Source organism: Emericellopsis atlantica (assembly GCF_019669845.1).
Source record: "Emericellopsis atlantica unplaced genomic scaffold F5Z01scaffold_1, whole genome shotgun sequence".
In the NCBI taxonomy this organism is placed as follows: Eukaryota; Fungi; Ascomycota; class Sordariomycetes; order Hypocreales; family Bionectriaceae; genus Emericellopsis; species Emericellopsis atlantica.
Window position 1 is genome coordinate 1,258,348 of NW_025764703.1, and position 10,765 is coordinate 1,269,112.

Here is a 10,765-nt window from a genome sequence, read left to right on the forward strand (position 1 = left end):
GTCTTGATTGTGAAGATGAATGAGAATGGGAACGAGTGATGTTGGGGACGCGCATAAATGCTTACTGTGATAACATGGCTATGTGCATAAGCTCATCTCAAACCGCGACAGCCCATTCTCGTTGATCCGTGTTCACAACGTTCAACCACAAACGAAGCACCATGCTTCGACAGTACGTCGGGCTGGCATGTAAGACTATTGGTATCCCAAGACATTACCGAGCACCTCCGAATCTCTCAAGATGCTTCTCTACCGAGAGCAACGGCCCCAGTGCACCCCTTGTATATCCTGAGCCACCCAGTGCGCACCACAGTAGCCTCGAATCTTTTCTCGCCTATGCCGAACGCTGGCAACTCGACAGAGCCTCCACCGTATACGTGGGTACCCTCTATGAGTACACCATCGCCAAATCGCTGGAGCGCTACGGCTTCCACCTGAGGCGCGTCGGCGGCGCGTCAGATTACGGCATCGACCTGCTGGGAGAGTGGAAGCCGCCCTCCACGTCCACCACTCTCCGTGTCCTCATCCAGTGCAAGGGCGGCGCGCAGCGCGTTGGACCGAATCTCATCCGCGAACTGGAGGGGGCCTTTGTCGGTGCGCCTGCTGGATGGCGCGGTCAGGGCGTGCTGGGGCTCATGGTCGCGCAGAGGCCAGCGACGAAGGGCGTCCGGGACTCGCTCGGGAGGAGCAGATGGCCTATGGGCTATCTTTTCTGCGAGGCGGAGGGCGAGGTGAAGCAAATGATTTGGAACCGGCGCGCAGAGGAGGAAGGCTTGGAGGGATTCGGTGTCACGACGAGGCACGTCGAATCCAAAGCGGATCCAGAGCTGGCGCTGATGAAGCAAGGCAAGCTTTTGCCTCTGGTCACGACAAATGGATAAGAAACATGGCTGTGATGCTACGCTACATGATGGCCTGCTCTTTTAGGACCTAATAGGCTGCTGCCTGGTGCGAGCATGCAAAGGGTCGAGTTGATCTGTAAACCCCGTCAATTGCATGCGTGCATGCGCGGCCAAAGGCCTCGACTGGCTCGCACGCTCACACCGCAGCTGGCCTGCAGACTGGAGGCTTTGCAATGCAATCAATAATGTGAACTAGCGGCAGGGGCCAAAAGCGACATTCAAATGCCGATGAGTATCATTAAGGGACTTGATAGGTGCCCGCTGACCAATGGCTGACATGATGCTATTGAATGTTGGAGTAACCATTTCGTCACGATCATGGAGATTGCTAAGCTCGCACGGCACGCTGGTGCTTCGTCGGACTCGGAAAGCATTTGATGCTGTGCTGACCAAACACCAAGGAGACCGGCTCGCGCGGCGGGGGACTGCACCGCGCAATGAACATGCTCGAGGCGTATAAGTGCCAGCCATGGTACTCGACATTTTGCAACAGGATATCATCCAAGCCTCTTTCTTCATATGTACCAACCAAGCCAGCAACTTCAACGCAACTAACATAACTCTCCGTCTTCTACTCCCTGTACCACCAAGATGACTGCCTCTATCAAGCCATTCAAGCTCTACGTCTTTCCCCACGGGCCCAATCCCAAAAAGGTGGCCATACTTCTGGAGGAGCTCGGCCTGCCATATGAGTCTGTGAGTCGATCCACGCGTGGACTGGGGACATGGAAGAATGCAGCGCTGACCCGTTCCGGCAGATCCTCATTGAGAACCCAAAGGAGGAGTCGTACCTCAAGATCAACCCCAACGGTCTCCTTCCGACTCTGGTCGACCCCAATGTCGAGGACTTTACCATCTGGGAGTCTGGCGCCATCGCGGAGTACCTCGTGTCCACCTACGACCAAGAGGGCAAGCTGGACGGCCGGACCAAGGCTGAGAAATGGCATGCGAAGCAGTATCTCCACTTTCAAATGTCGGGCCAGGGTCCTTACTTTTTTGAGGCGGCCTGGTTCTACTATTATGCTCCCGAGGACGTGCCGTTTGCCAAAGCGCGCTATGTTGAGCAGACGGTCCGCATCTTCGAGGTGTTGAACAAGATCCTGGAGGGCAAGAAGTGGCTTGTCGGTGAAAAGCTGTGAGTTTCTCTGTGTTCCGCTGGCTGCTATCTGGCCACGACATGTTACTGATGCGACGCCAGCACGTATGCCGACCTTGGCTTCGTCCCTTGGAACAAGGTTCTGGTTGACCTCCCCCTGGGCGAGAAGACGCTCTCCCAGGAATACGACCTCAAGAACAAGTATCCCAACGTGTACAACTGGATCGAGCGCCTCAATGAGCTCGAGTCTGTCAAGAAGGTATACAGCCAGTGATGGGAGGTAAAGGATGGCATTCCCCCCTGAGGAGAAGGGCCAGCACCGAGACGACATGTTTGAATATGAATAGACCAAGATATTAATGAATAATGCAATACCTACACACATGCTCAGTCGTCCCATATAGCCGCCTTGGCCTTCTCGGCCTCCTCTTTTTTCCTTGCCTCTTCTCGACGTGCCTCCTCCCGTCTTCTCTTCTCCTGCTCCCTGACAGACTTTTGATACTCCTTCTGCTCGTCCGTCTGCTTGGGTGCCTTGAGTCCGAGGCCGGCCGCAATCATCCGCCGCGCTACGGCATCCGTCTTCTCCGGCCTGCGCTCTGGTGGCGCTTCCCTTCGGCTGGCGAAGCTCATCCCGGGGCCAGCACTACCCTGGTCCAATGTGGTGGGCGTGATGGGCGTTGGAGGCGGTGTACCGGGCACAGCGGGCCTGGATAAGGATGAGGATGATGATGTGTTTGTGTTTGTTGGCTGTAGTGCGTTGCTTTGCGTGTCCTTCTCATCCTCTGAAGCAATCTCTTCGTCATCCCACGAGTCGACGACGACGTCCTTTGCCTTTGTGCTGGTCATGGCTACAGTATGGTCTCAAGCAGGGATAAATGTGTTTCGAAAGGACCTGAATTTGGTACGTGTGATGAAGTGTTTTTGAGATGAAATTTGTGGCGAGGAGATTGATTTTAGTTGAACTTGGCTTAATTGCTTGGTTCTCAAAGTTTATCTTGGCGATGAGTATCTCTAGTCTGTGTGCCATGTGGAGGACGATTTGGCGGCCGGCAGTCCCCGCATTTCCGCGCTTCCTTGGAGCAATAGCTTCGATGAAGCTCTACGAGATGGCTAAAACACCGGGCTCGGCAGAGTAAATGTGCTCTCGCAGTGAATCAGTCTGTGACTAACACACATATACGCACAAATGGGCTATCCGGAATCTGGATTGTGTCCTGTTGCCGGCTCCGTGTCGCTGCGCTCTTCTCATGCAGCGCACGTGCACTAACACCCGAGAGGTAGGAACGATTGGCGCGCTCTTGCTACACTTCTTTTGGCTACACGTGATCTTCCAATTGCGGCTTGGATGCCTCAGCAATGCGCCATCGGACAGTCCTCGAAGATGCACCTCCAACGTCTAGATTAATAGTAGGTGTTACCAAGTTCAAGTCAACGAGATGTGATGCGAGACGGAATGGCCAAGCAATTCGGGCCCTGCAGCCTGTGGTTGGCTGCAGATGCCGAACATCAGCCGCCCGGCGCCGTCACCAAATTTCGAGATGGATGATGTCGTAGTTACTGCCGCAGCCTAGCCCAGCCTAGCGTTGGCAGCGGATGGACGACAGCTTCAACGTCTGACGCCGACATCGTCTCGATTTCTTACTAATTCGCCTCCACACCACGGCAACGAGACCGAGGGAGCTCAATCCAGTCCCCTCACAACCGTCGCAAACTCCTCTCTCTCCTCCTGCCGTATTTCTATTGTACGGCTCGACGGTTGTATCTCATTTCCTCACATTACTTTCCTCGGTGTCACACGCTGTCGCTATCCGTCGCGTGCGCGCCCTCGCTGGTCGCGGACTCCTCGAACTCCCCCCCTTCGATCAGCCGACGGCGCCATGATCCCCAGGTCGCGCGCATCTGGACGCTTCGTCCTCCACAGCACCGCAGTCCGCTCGGCAAGGGCGTCATCGCGATTACCGGCGAGGACATGGCACTCCAGCCCTGCGTGCACATGCCCCCATGTCTGCAGTCGGGTGCTGCCCTCGCTCCGAGCCTCGGGACAGACTGCCCCGTTCTCGGCAGCCGCGCAGCTTCGGGACAAGAAGGACAAGGATAAGAAGAGCTTCTTCGACTCCTCCGTCGAGCCACCGACCGAACCATTGTCCGAAGAGGAGGCCAAGCTAAATCAGGATCGCCGCAAGGCTGACTTGGAGGAAAAGAACGAGGCGAAAAGCACGGGCGGCGACTCGTCGGCAGCAGCAAAAAGCGAGAGTGCAGGGCAGGACGGCAAGGGAAGCGCTGCTGGTGGTGCCGCGGGCAGCTCAGGGTCGGGCGATGGATCCGGCGACGGCGGCAAAAAAGGCAAAAAGTCCTCGGAACGAGCCCTCTCCAAGCCTGTGGTACCGGACGTGTACCCCCAGGTTCTGGCCATTCCGATAGCCCGGAGGCCGTTGTTCCCGGGGTTCTACAAGGCCATCACCATCAAGGACCCCGAGGTTGCGAGCGCCATCACCGAGTCCATCAAGCGAGGACAGCCGTACGTCGGCGCGTTCCTGTTCAAGGACGAGAACCAGGACGACGATGTCATCCGCAACGTCGACGACGTGTACGACGTAGGTGTCTTTGCGCAGATCACGAGCGCCTTTCCCATCCACGGACAGGAAGGTGCTCTCACAGCCATTCTCTACCCTCACCGAAGAATCAAGTTGTCCAGCTTGATCGCCCCAACAGCAGAAGATGGGAAGGATGCCAAGAAGACCGACAAGGTGGAACCGACTCCGCCCGAGCCCATCCCCCAGAAGTCTATCCCAGAGGAGCCGCAACAGGCGCAGACTGACAAGAAGGGCGACGTCGTGGCCAGCTTCGAGGAGGGCGCCGTCGAGAAGAAGCCCGACCAGCAGGCAGAGAAGTACGAGCCAACATCCTTCCTCAAGCGCTACCCTGTCAGCCTCGTCAACGTGGAGAACATGACCGAGGAGCCCTTCGATCCCAAGAGCCAGGTCATCCGGGCGGTCACCAACGAGATTGTCAACGTCTTCAAGGAGGTGGCGACCATGAACAATCTCTTCCGCGACCAGATCTCGACCTTTTCCATGAGCCAGTCCACGGGCAACGTCACGTCCGAGCCCGCCAAGCTGGCCGACTTTGCGGCCGCCGTGTCGTCGGGCGAGCAGACGGAGCTGCAAGAAGTCCTGGCGTGCATGAACGTGGAGGAGAGGATGCAAAAGGCCCTCACCGTGCTCAAGAAGGAGCTCATGAACGCCCAGCTGCAGTCCAAGATCAGCAAGGACGTGGAGCAGAAGATCACCAAGCGCCAACGCGAGTACTGGCTGATGGAGCAGATGAAGGGCATCCGGAGGGAGCTCGGCCTCGAGAGCGACGGCAAGGAGAAGCTCGTCGAGAAGTTCAAGGAGAAGGCGAGCAAGCTGGCGATGCCCGAGGCGGTGCGCAAGGTCTTTGACGAGGAGCTGAACAAGCTGGCGCATCTCGAATCGGCGGCTTCCGAGTTCAACGTGACGAGGAACTACCTGGACTGGCTCACCCAGATTCCCTGGGGCCAGAGGAGCGCGGAAAACTTTGGCATCCCCAATGCCCAGAAGGTTCTGGACGAGGATCACTATGGGCTGCAGGACGTCAAGGACCGCATTCTCGAGTTCATCGCTGTCGGTAAGCTCAGGGGCACTGTGGAGGGCAAGATCCTGTGCTTCGTCGGCCCGCCCGGTGTGGGCAAGACGAGTATTGGCAAGTCGATTGCCCGAGCACTCAACCGCCAGTACTACCGCTTCAGCGTGGGTGGCCTGACCGATGTCGCGGAAATCAAGGGCCACCGCAGAACCTACGTCGGTGCCCTGCCCGGTCGCATCATCCAGGCGTTGAAGAAGTGCCAGACCGAGAACCCTCTCATCCTCATCGATGAGGTTGACAAGATCGGCAAAGGATACCAGGGCGACCCATCGTCGGCTCTCCTGGAGCTGCTCGACCCGGAGCAGAACAGCTCGTTCCTGGATCACTACCTAGACGTGCCCGTGGACCTGTCCAAGGTTCTCTTTGTCTGCACAGCCAACATGACCGATACCATCCCGCGACCACTTCTGGACCGCATGGAGCTTATCCAGCTGTCCGGCTACGTCGCCGACGAGAAGAAGGCCATTGCCGACAAGTATCTCGCGCCCGCCGCCAAGGAGGCCGCCGGGCTGCAGAATGCCAAGGTAGACCTGACGGAGGAGGCGATCCAGGAGCTGATCAAGTCCTACTGCCGCGAGTCGGGCGTCCGCAACCTCAAGAAGCAGATTGAGAAGGTCTACAGGAAATCCGCCCTCAAGATCGTCAAGGATCTTGGCGAGGAGGTGCTCCCCGAGGAGGAGGCGCTGACGGAGGAGGGCAAGTCGGCCCTCGAGGAGTCTGAGAAGAAGGCCGAGGCCACTGAGGAGGCCAAGGAACCCACCAAGGAGCAGCAGCCATCGCCAGAGGCGACTGCGGCCGAGACGACAGAGAAGCCTCGCAAGGCCCTGCGCGTACCGGACTCCGTGCAGGTCACCATCGGCAAGGACAACCTGACTGATTACATTGGACCCCCCGTGTTCACTTCGGATCGCCTGTACGAGGTGAGCCCGGCTGGTGTCGCCATGGGCCTGGCGTGGACACAGCTCGGCGGTGCGGCCATGTACACCGAGTCGATCCTGCAGGCCCCTCTGCGACCGGACAGCCGGCCCGGTCTGGAGATTACGGGTAACATTAAGAATGTGATGAAGGAGTCTACGACGATTGCCTACTCGTTTGCCAAGTCGTTTGCCGTCAAGCACTTCCCCGACAACCACTTCTTCGACAAGGCCAAGATGCACATGCACATGCCCGACGGGGCCGTGTCCAAGGATGGGCCCTCGGCGGGTATTACCATGGCGACGTCGCTGCTTTCGCTGGCGATCGACACGCCGGTGAACCCTACCGTGGCCATGACGGGCGAGCTGACACTGACGGGCAAGGTGTTGCGCATTGGTGGGTTGCGGGAGAAGACGGTCGCGGCGCGACGGGCGGGTTGCACCACGGTGATTTTCCCGCGGGACAACCTCTCGGATTGGCTGGAGCTGCCACAGGTACGTTGTGCATGAACTATGTTTCTATCGAGACACTGCTGACAACGATGACTAGAATATCAAGGAGGGTATCGAGGGGCACCCCGTAGAGTGGTACCCCGAGGTCTTTGATATTGTGTTCCCCGATCTCGACAAGGCCAAGGCGAACCAGGACAGGGTCCAGCCAGGCAAGGACGCCAACAAGGCCTCCGAGGACGATGACTAGAAAGAACGAACGACGTGCGTCGTCCTCGCTGTACAATGTATACAAATGAGCATTAGATGGGAATTGGTTCTGGGCGACGGTATATACAGCATTTGCATATGATACAACTCTTCTCGATATCCATCATGACATTGGGGTGCGGTACAGACGCACCTCGTGTCCCCTTCTTCCTCTATCTAGCCTGCGCACGTTGACAGAGGTCCAATGACACGCCGACGCTGCCCAAGTTGACGCTTCCTGCAGGCATACCCAAGACACTGGCGGTGCAGGATGGCGCAACCCCGCATCGCCTCTGCAGGAAGCGAGGCGAGCGCAGAGCAATTGGCTGTCATGAATGGTGACGTGGAGGATGTCAGATGTTGCAAAAAGGGGAGAGGGGGGGGGGGGTCGTGCTTTGTCGGCAATCCAAACGGGGGGCTTCATCTGTTCGAGTACAAGACATGCATATTCAACATGTCGATTGCCGCTTTAAAGCACGCACGCGCATGTAAGCAATAGAAATGAATTGCAATTCCCTGTACGCCTTGGCTTCCAGTAAATGACAACAGACAAGAATAATTGGCGCGTCCTCCACTACCCAAGCGGTCCCAGCGCAACAGTAGCCCCTGTGATGAGGATGGGCTGCTGATCGCTGAACCTCGCCGTGTTGCTGCAAATGTCCTTGGCGGCGGCGCACTGCATCGCGTTCTGGTAGCACGCCTCGCTCTGAAAGGTGAGGATGTTGCCGATGCTGCTGCTGCACTTGGACGACGAGCACCCCTGGGCCCCTCTGTCGTCGTCGTTGTCCTCGCCCTGCCGGCCCGGCGCGTTGAAGTGGATGACCTTCCAGTGCACGAGGCCCAGTGGTCGCCAGATGTTCTCCACGCGCGGCATGTGTGTCCCGAGGTAGTATTCCATGTCAAAGTGCGCCTCGCTGCCGTTGGGGTAGATGATCATGAGATTGAAGGCCATGATGATGGTGGTGGTGGTCTGGTGTTGGGTTCTGACCCACGTGCCTTCATTCGTAAGCTGGTTGATTTGTCACGGCGAGTATCCTTTACTAAGAGCCGATGTTTTGGAAACGGCGATCAGCGCCTTTTAGTCAATAATATCGCTCTGCATCAGTTGTCTTCCGAGTCCTTGCGATGCCGGCAGGCGGTCTTTGACATGCTCCGAAGGTCCGGGTCGGAGCTTCGGGAAAAGTGGAGAACGCGGGAAGACGGCGGCCGGAGGGTTTGACGTCAGATTCGATGTTGATCAGTTCAGGGGACTGCCGAAGGTGACTGTGGTTGTTTCTCATGGAAGATGGCAGCCCTACAGCAGAGATGAAGAAAAAGGCGTTCTCTTTGTGTGATTCAAGCACCTTGCAAGCTGCTGATGACATAGGTCCACTTGCCATTGCTGAGCATTGGAAATCAGTCCCCTCGGTATGCCCGCAACTCCGCGACTCATGCACCGTCATCACGGCTCCGCAACTCCGGTACAAGTTTGAATTTTGAAGCTGATGACGATGACCTGGTCCCTTGATGAGAAAATCCGGAGAATGCTTAATTTTTTTTACGCCTGGGCTCGTTGTATAAATAGGTATAATGCCGTCGCGCCAGGACGAGGTTAATCAATACAAACTCTAACGAGCAACTCACCAAACACACATCATGGGTTCACAAATCTCACCAGCCGAATCGAAGCTCTTCAAGCCCCTCAAGGTCGGCAACTGCGAACTGCAGCATCGCATCGCCCTCGCGCCGCTCACACGTTACCGCAATGGCGATGGCGACCATGTCCCCCTTCCATTGATGGAGAAGTACTATGCCGACCGCGGCAGCGTCCCAGGAACTCTCGTCATCTCCGAGGCCACAGCCATCGCGCACTCGGAGGAGGGACAGCACAACAGCCCCGGCTTCGTCAGCGACGCGCAGGTCGAGGGGTGGCGCAAGATCATCAAGGGTGTGCACGACAATGGATCGTTCTACTTTCAACAGATCTGGGCCATGGGCAGGGCCGTCGACCCCAACTATGTCCAGAGCCGGGGCTACGACTACCGGTCCAGCAGCAACGTGCCCATGAAGCACATTGGCGTCGAGCCTCGCGCCATGACGGAGGAGGAGATCCTGCAGGTCATCGACGACTTTGTAGCCACGGCCAAGAGGGTTGTCTCGGCGGGCGGTGACGGTGTCGAGATCCACTCGGCGCACGGCTATCTGCTCGACCAGTTCCTGACTGAGGGCGTGAACAAGAGGACAGACAAGTGGGGAGGATCCATTGAGAACCGCGCGAGGCTGACGCTCGAAGTCGTCCGTGCCGTGACAGCAGCCGTGGGCGCGGAGAAGGTGGGCATCCGCTTCTCGCCCTGGGCTGGCTTCCAGGGCTCTGAGAAGGGCGACGTCGAGCCACTGTACACGTACATTATCGACGAGCTGAAGCGGATGGACGTCAACCTGGCGTACATCTCACTCGTGGAGGCGCGCGGCGACCCAGGCGAGCTCATTCTCGGCACCGAGGCCATCAACAAGGGCAAGACGCTCGACTTTATCCTCGAGAACTGGAACAACAAGTCGCCCGTCATGGTCGCGGGCGCGTACCGACCAGAGACGGCAGCGCAGGCGCTGGAGACGCGCTACGCACAGTGGGATACCATGGTGGCCTTTGGGCGGTACTTTATCTCCAACCCGGACCTCGTGTACAGGATCAAGCACGACATTCCCCTGGCGCCCTACAACAGGGACACCTTTTACCTGAACAAGCAGTGGACGGGGTACAACGACCAGCCTTTCAGCGACGAGTTTGCCAAGGCGCACCCTGACGTTGCGAACAAGTACCCCACGCCGGCGGATGTGCAATAGACGACGTGCCTCGGGGGCTTTCATAGACCATAGACTATAGATTACGAATAATGATAGACCAAAATATAGTACTATTTAGAGTTCAATGTTGATGAATTGGCTTTCCTCGATCCATTGCTGCCAGTCAGGGCGGCATCGCGCGCTAATCCCGATTGAGCCTGCGATCTACACGGGAGCGCTTGTACCTTTGGGGCCCTGCCGCCCTGGGGGTGCCACTGCCCGCCCGCCAACCCCACTATGCCAACTGGCGTTCACGAGGCCCAGCCTCCGGAAAACGTGCCTTTGCTCACCGCTAAATGAGATCCAACCAGAGTCAGTATGATCGGAGTCTTAACCCATCGGCAGGGTCTCTTATCACGATGCGTGCTTGGAAGGAGGCTGGGGCGGCTGTCTGGTGACTGTGAAGGTGGATAAAAATTACCTTGGGGCTGCGCTACAGTACGGTACTATATTTCCCTGTGCCCATTGACTTGTTTGTGAGCATCGCATCACCAAACTACAGGGCAGGAGCTCACCAGCCCAGCCACAACGTCCAGTCTATATCGAGCATCTCACCTCACCTCACCTCAGCATCAGCACCACCATCGCTCTTCAGTCCCGACTTGAGCACATCACCTACATAAGTATTCCCGCGCAGCGAGACCCATCAGCGGCAGCCAATACGT

At 57.4% G+C, this 10,765-nt stretch overlaps 6 protein-coding genes across 6 annotated transcripts; 4 read left to right on the forward strand and 2 right to left on the reverse strand.

Annotated features, from left to right (window-relative positions):
- Window positions 1-4: 4 nt before the first annotated feature.
- Window positions 5-1,202, forward strand: F5Z01DRAFT_30511 (uncharacterized protein). The gene has a single exon (XM_046258901.1). The coding sequence runs from the start codon at window positions 162-164 to the stop codon at window positions 879-881; it is 720 nt and encodes a 239-aa protein (XP_046123151.1). The 5' UTR covers window positions 5-161; the 3' UTR covers window positions 882-1,202.
- A 291-nt stretch (window positions 1,203-1,493) lies between these two features.
- F5Z01DRAFT_632297 (glutathione S-transferase) lies at window positions 1,494-2,272 on the forward strand (the record flags this gene model as incomplete). The annotated part of the gene is made up of 3 exons (XM_046261850.1): window positions 1,494-1,598; window positions 1,661-2,037; window positions 2,101-2,272. 3 exons carry the CDS (start codon window positions 1,494-1,496, stop codon window positions 2,270-2,272), a joined length of 654 nt encoding a protein of 217 aa, XP_046123152.1.
- A 113-nt stretch (window positions 2,273-2,385) lies between these two features.
- F5Z01DRAFT_669948 (uncharacterized protein) lies at window positions 2,386-2,844 on the reverse strand (the record flags this gene model as incomplete). Its single annotated transcript, XM_046264498.1, has 1 exon — window positions 2,386-2,844. The coding sequence occupies one exon, from the start codon at window positions 2,842-2,844 to the stop codon at window positions 2,386-2,388; it is 459 nt and encodes a 152-aa protein (XP_046123153.1).
- Window positions 2,845-3,875: 1,031 nt separating this feature from the next.
- F5Z01DRAFT_685379 (Lon protease C-terminal proteolytic domain-containing protein) lies at window positions 3,876-7,730 on the forward strand (the record flags this gene model as incomplete). The annotated part of the gene is made up of 2 exons (XM_046265958.1): window positions 3,876-7,073; window positions 7,129-7,730. The coding sequence occupies 2 exons, from the start codon at window positions 3,876-3,878 to the stop codon at window positions 7,276-7,278; spliced, it is 3,348 nt and encodes a 1,115-aa protein (XP_046123154.1). The 3' UTR covers window positions 7,279-7,730.
- An 84-nt stretch (window positions 7,731-7,814) lies between these two features.
- On the reverse strand, window positions 7,815-8,571 carry F5Z01DRAFT_30576 (uncharacterized protein). The gene has a single exon (XM_046258904.1). The coding sequence runs from the start codon at window positions 8,227-8,229 to the stop codon at window positions 7,852-7,854; it is 378 nt and encodes a 125-aa protein (XP_046123155.1). The 5' UTR covers window positions 8,230-8,571; the 3' UTR covers window positions 7,815-7,851.
- Window positions 8,572-10,233, forward strand: F5Z01DRAFT_31506 (NADH:flavin oxidoreductase NADH oxidase family protein). The gene has a single exon (XM_046258983.1). The coding sequence runs from the start codon at window positions 8,913-8,915 to the stop codon at window positions 10,098-10,100; it is 1,188 nt and encodes a 395-aa protein (XP_046123156.1). The 5' UTR covers window positions 8,572-8,912; the 3' UTR covers window positions 10,101-10,233.
- The last annotated feature ends 532 nt before the right edge of the window (window positions 10,234-10,765 follow it).

Excerpts from the sequence above, each read along its gene's own strand:
- F5Z01DRAFT_30511 (XM_046258901.1), top strand. The coding sequence starts at position 162 with ATGCTTCGACAGTACGTCGGGCTGGCATGTAAGACTATTGGTATCCCA.
- F5Z01DRAFT_30576 (XM_046258904.1), bottom strand. The coding sequence starts at position 8,229 with ATGGCCTTCAATCTCATGATCATCTACCCCAACGGCAGCGAGGCGCAC.
- F5Z01DRAFT_31506 (XM_046258983.1), top strand. The coding sequence starts at position 8,913 with ATGGGTTCACAAATCTCACCAGCCGAATCGAAGCTCTTCAAGCCCCTC.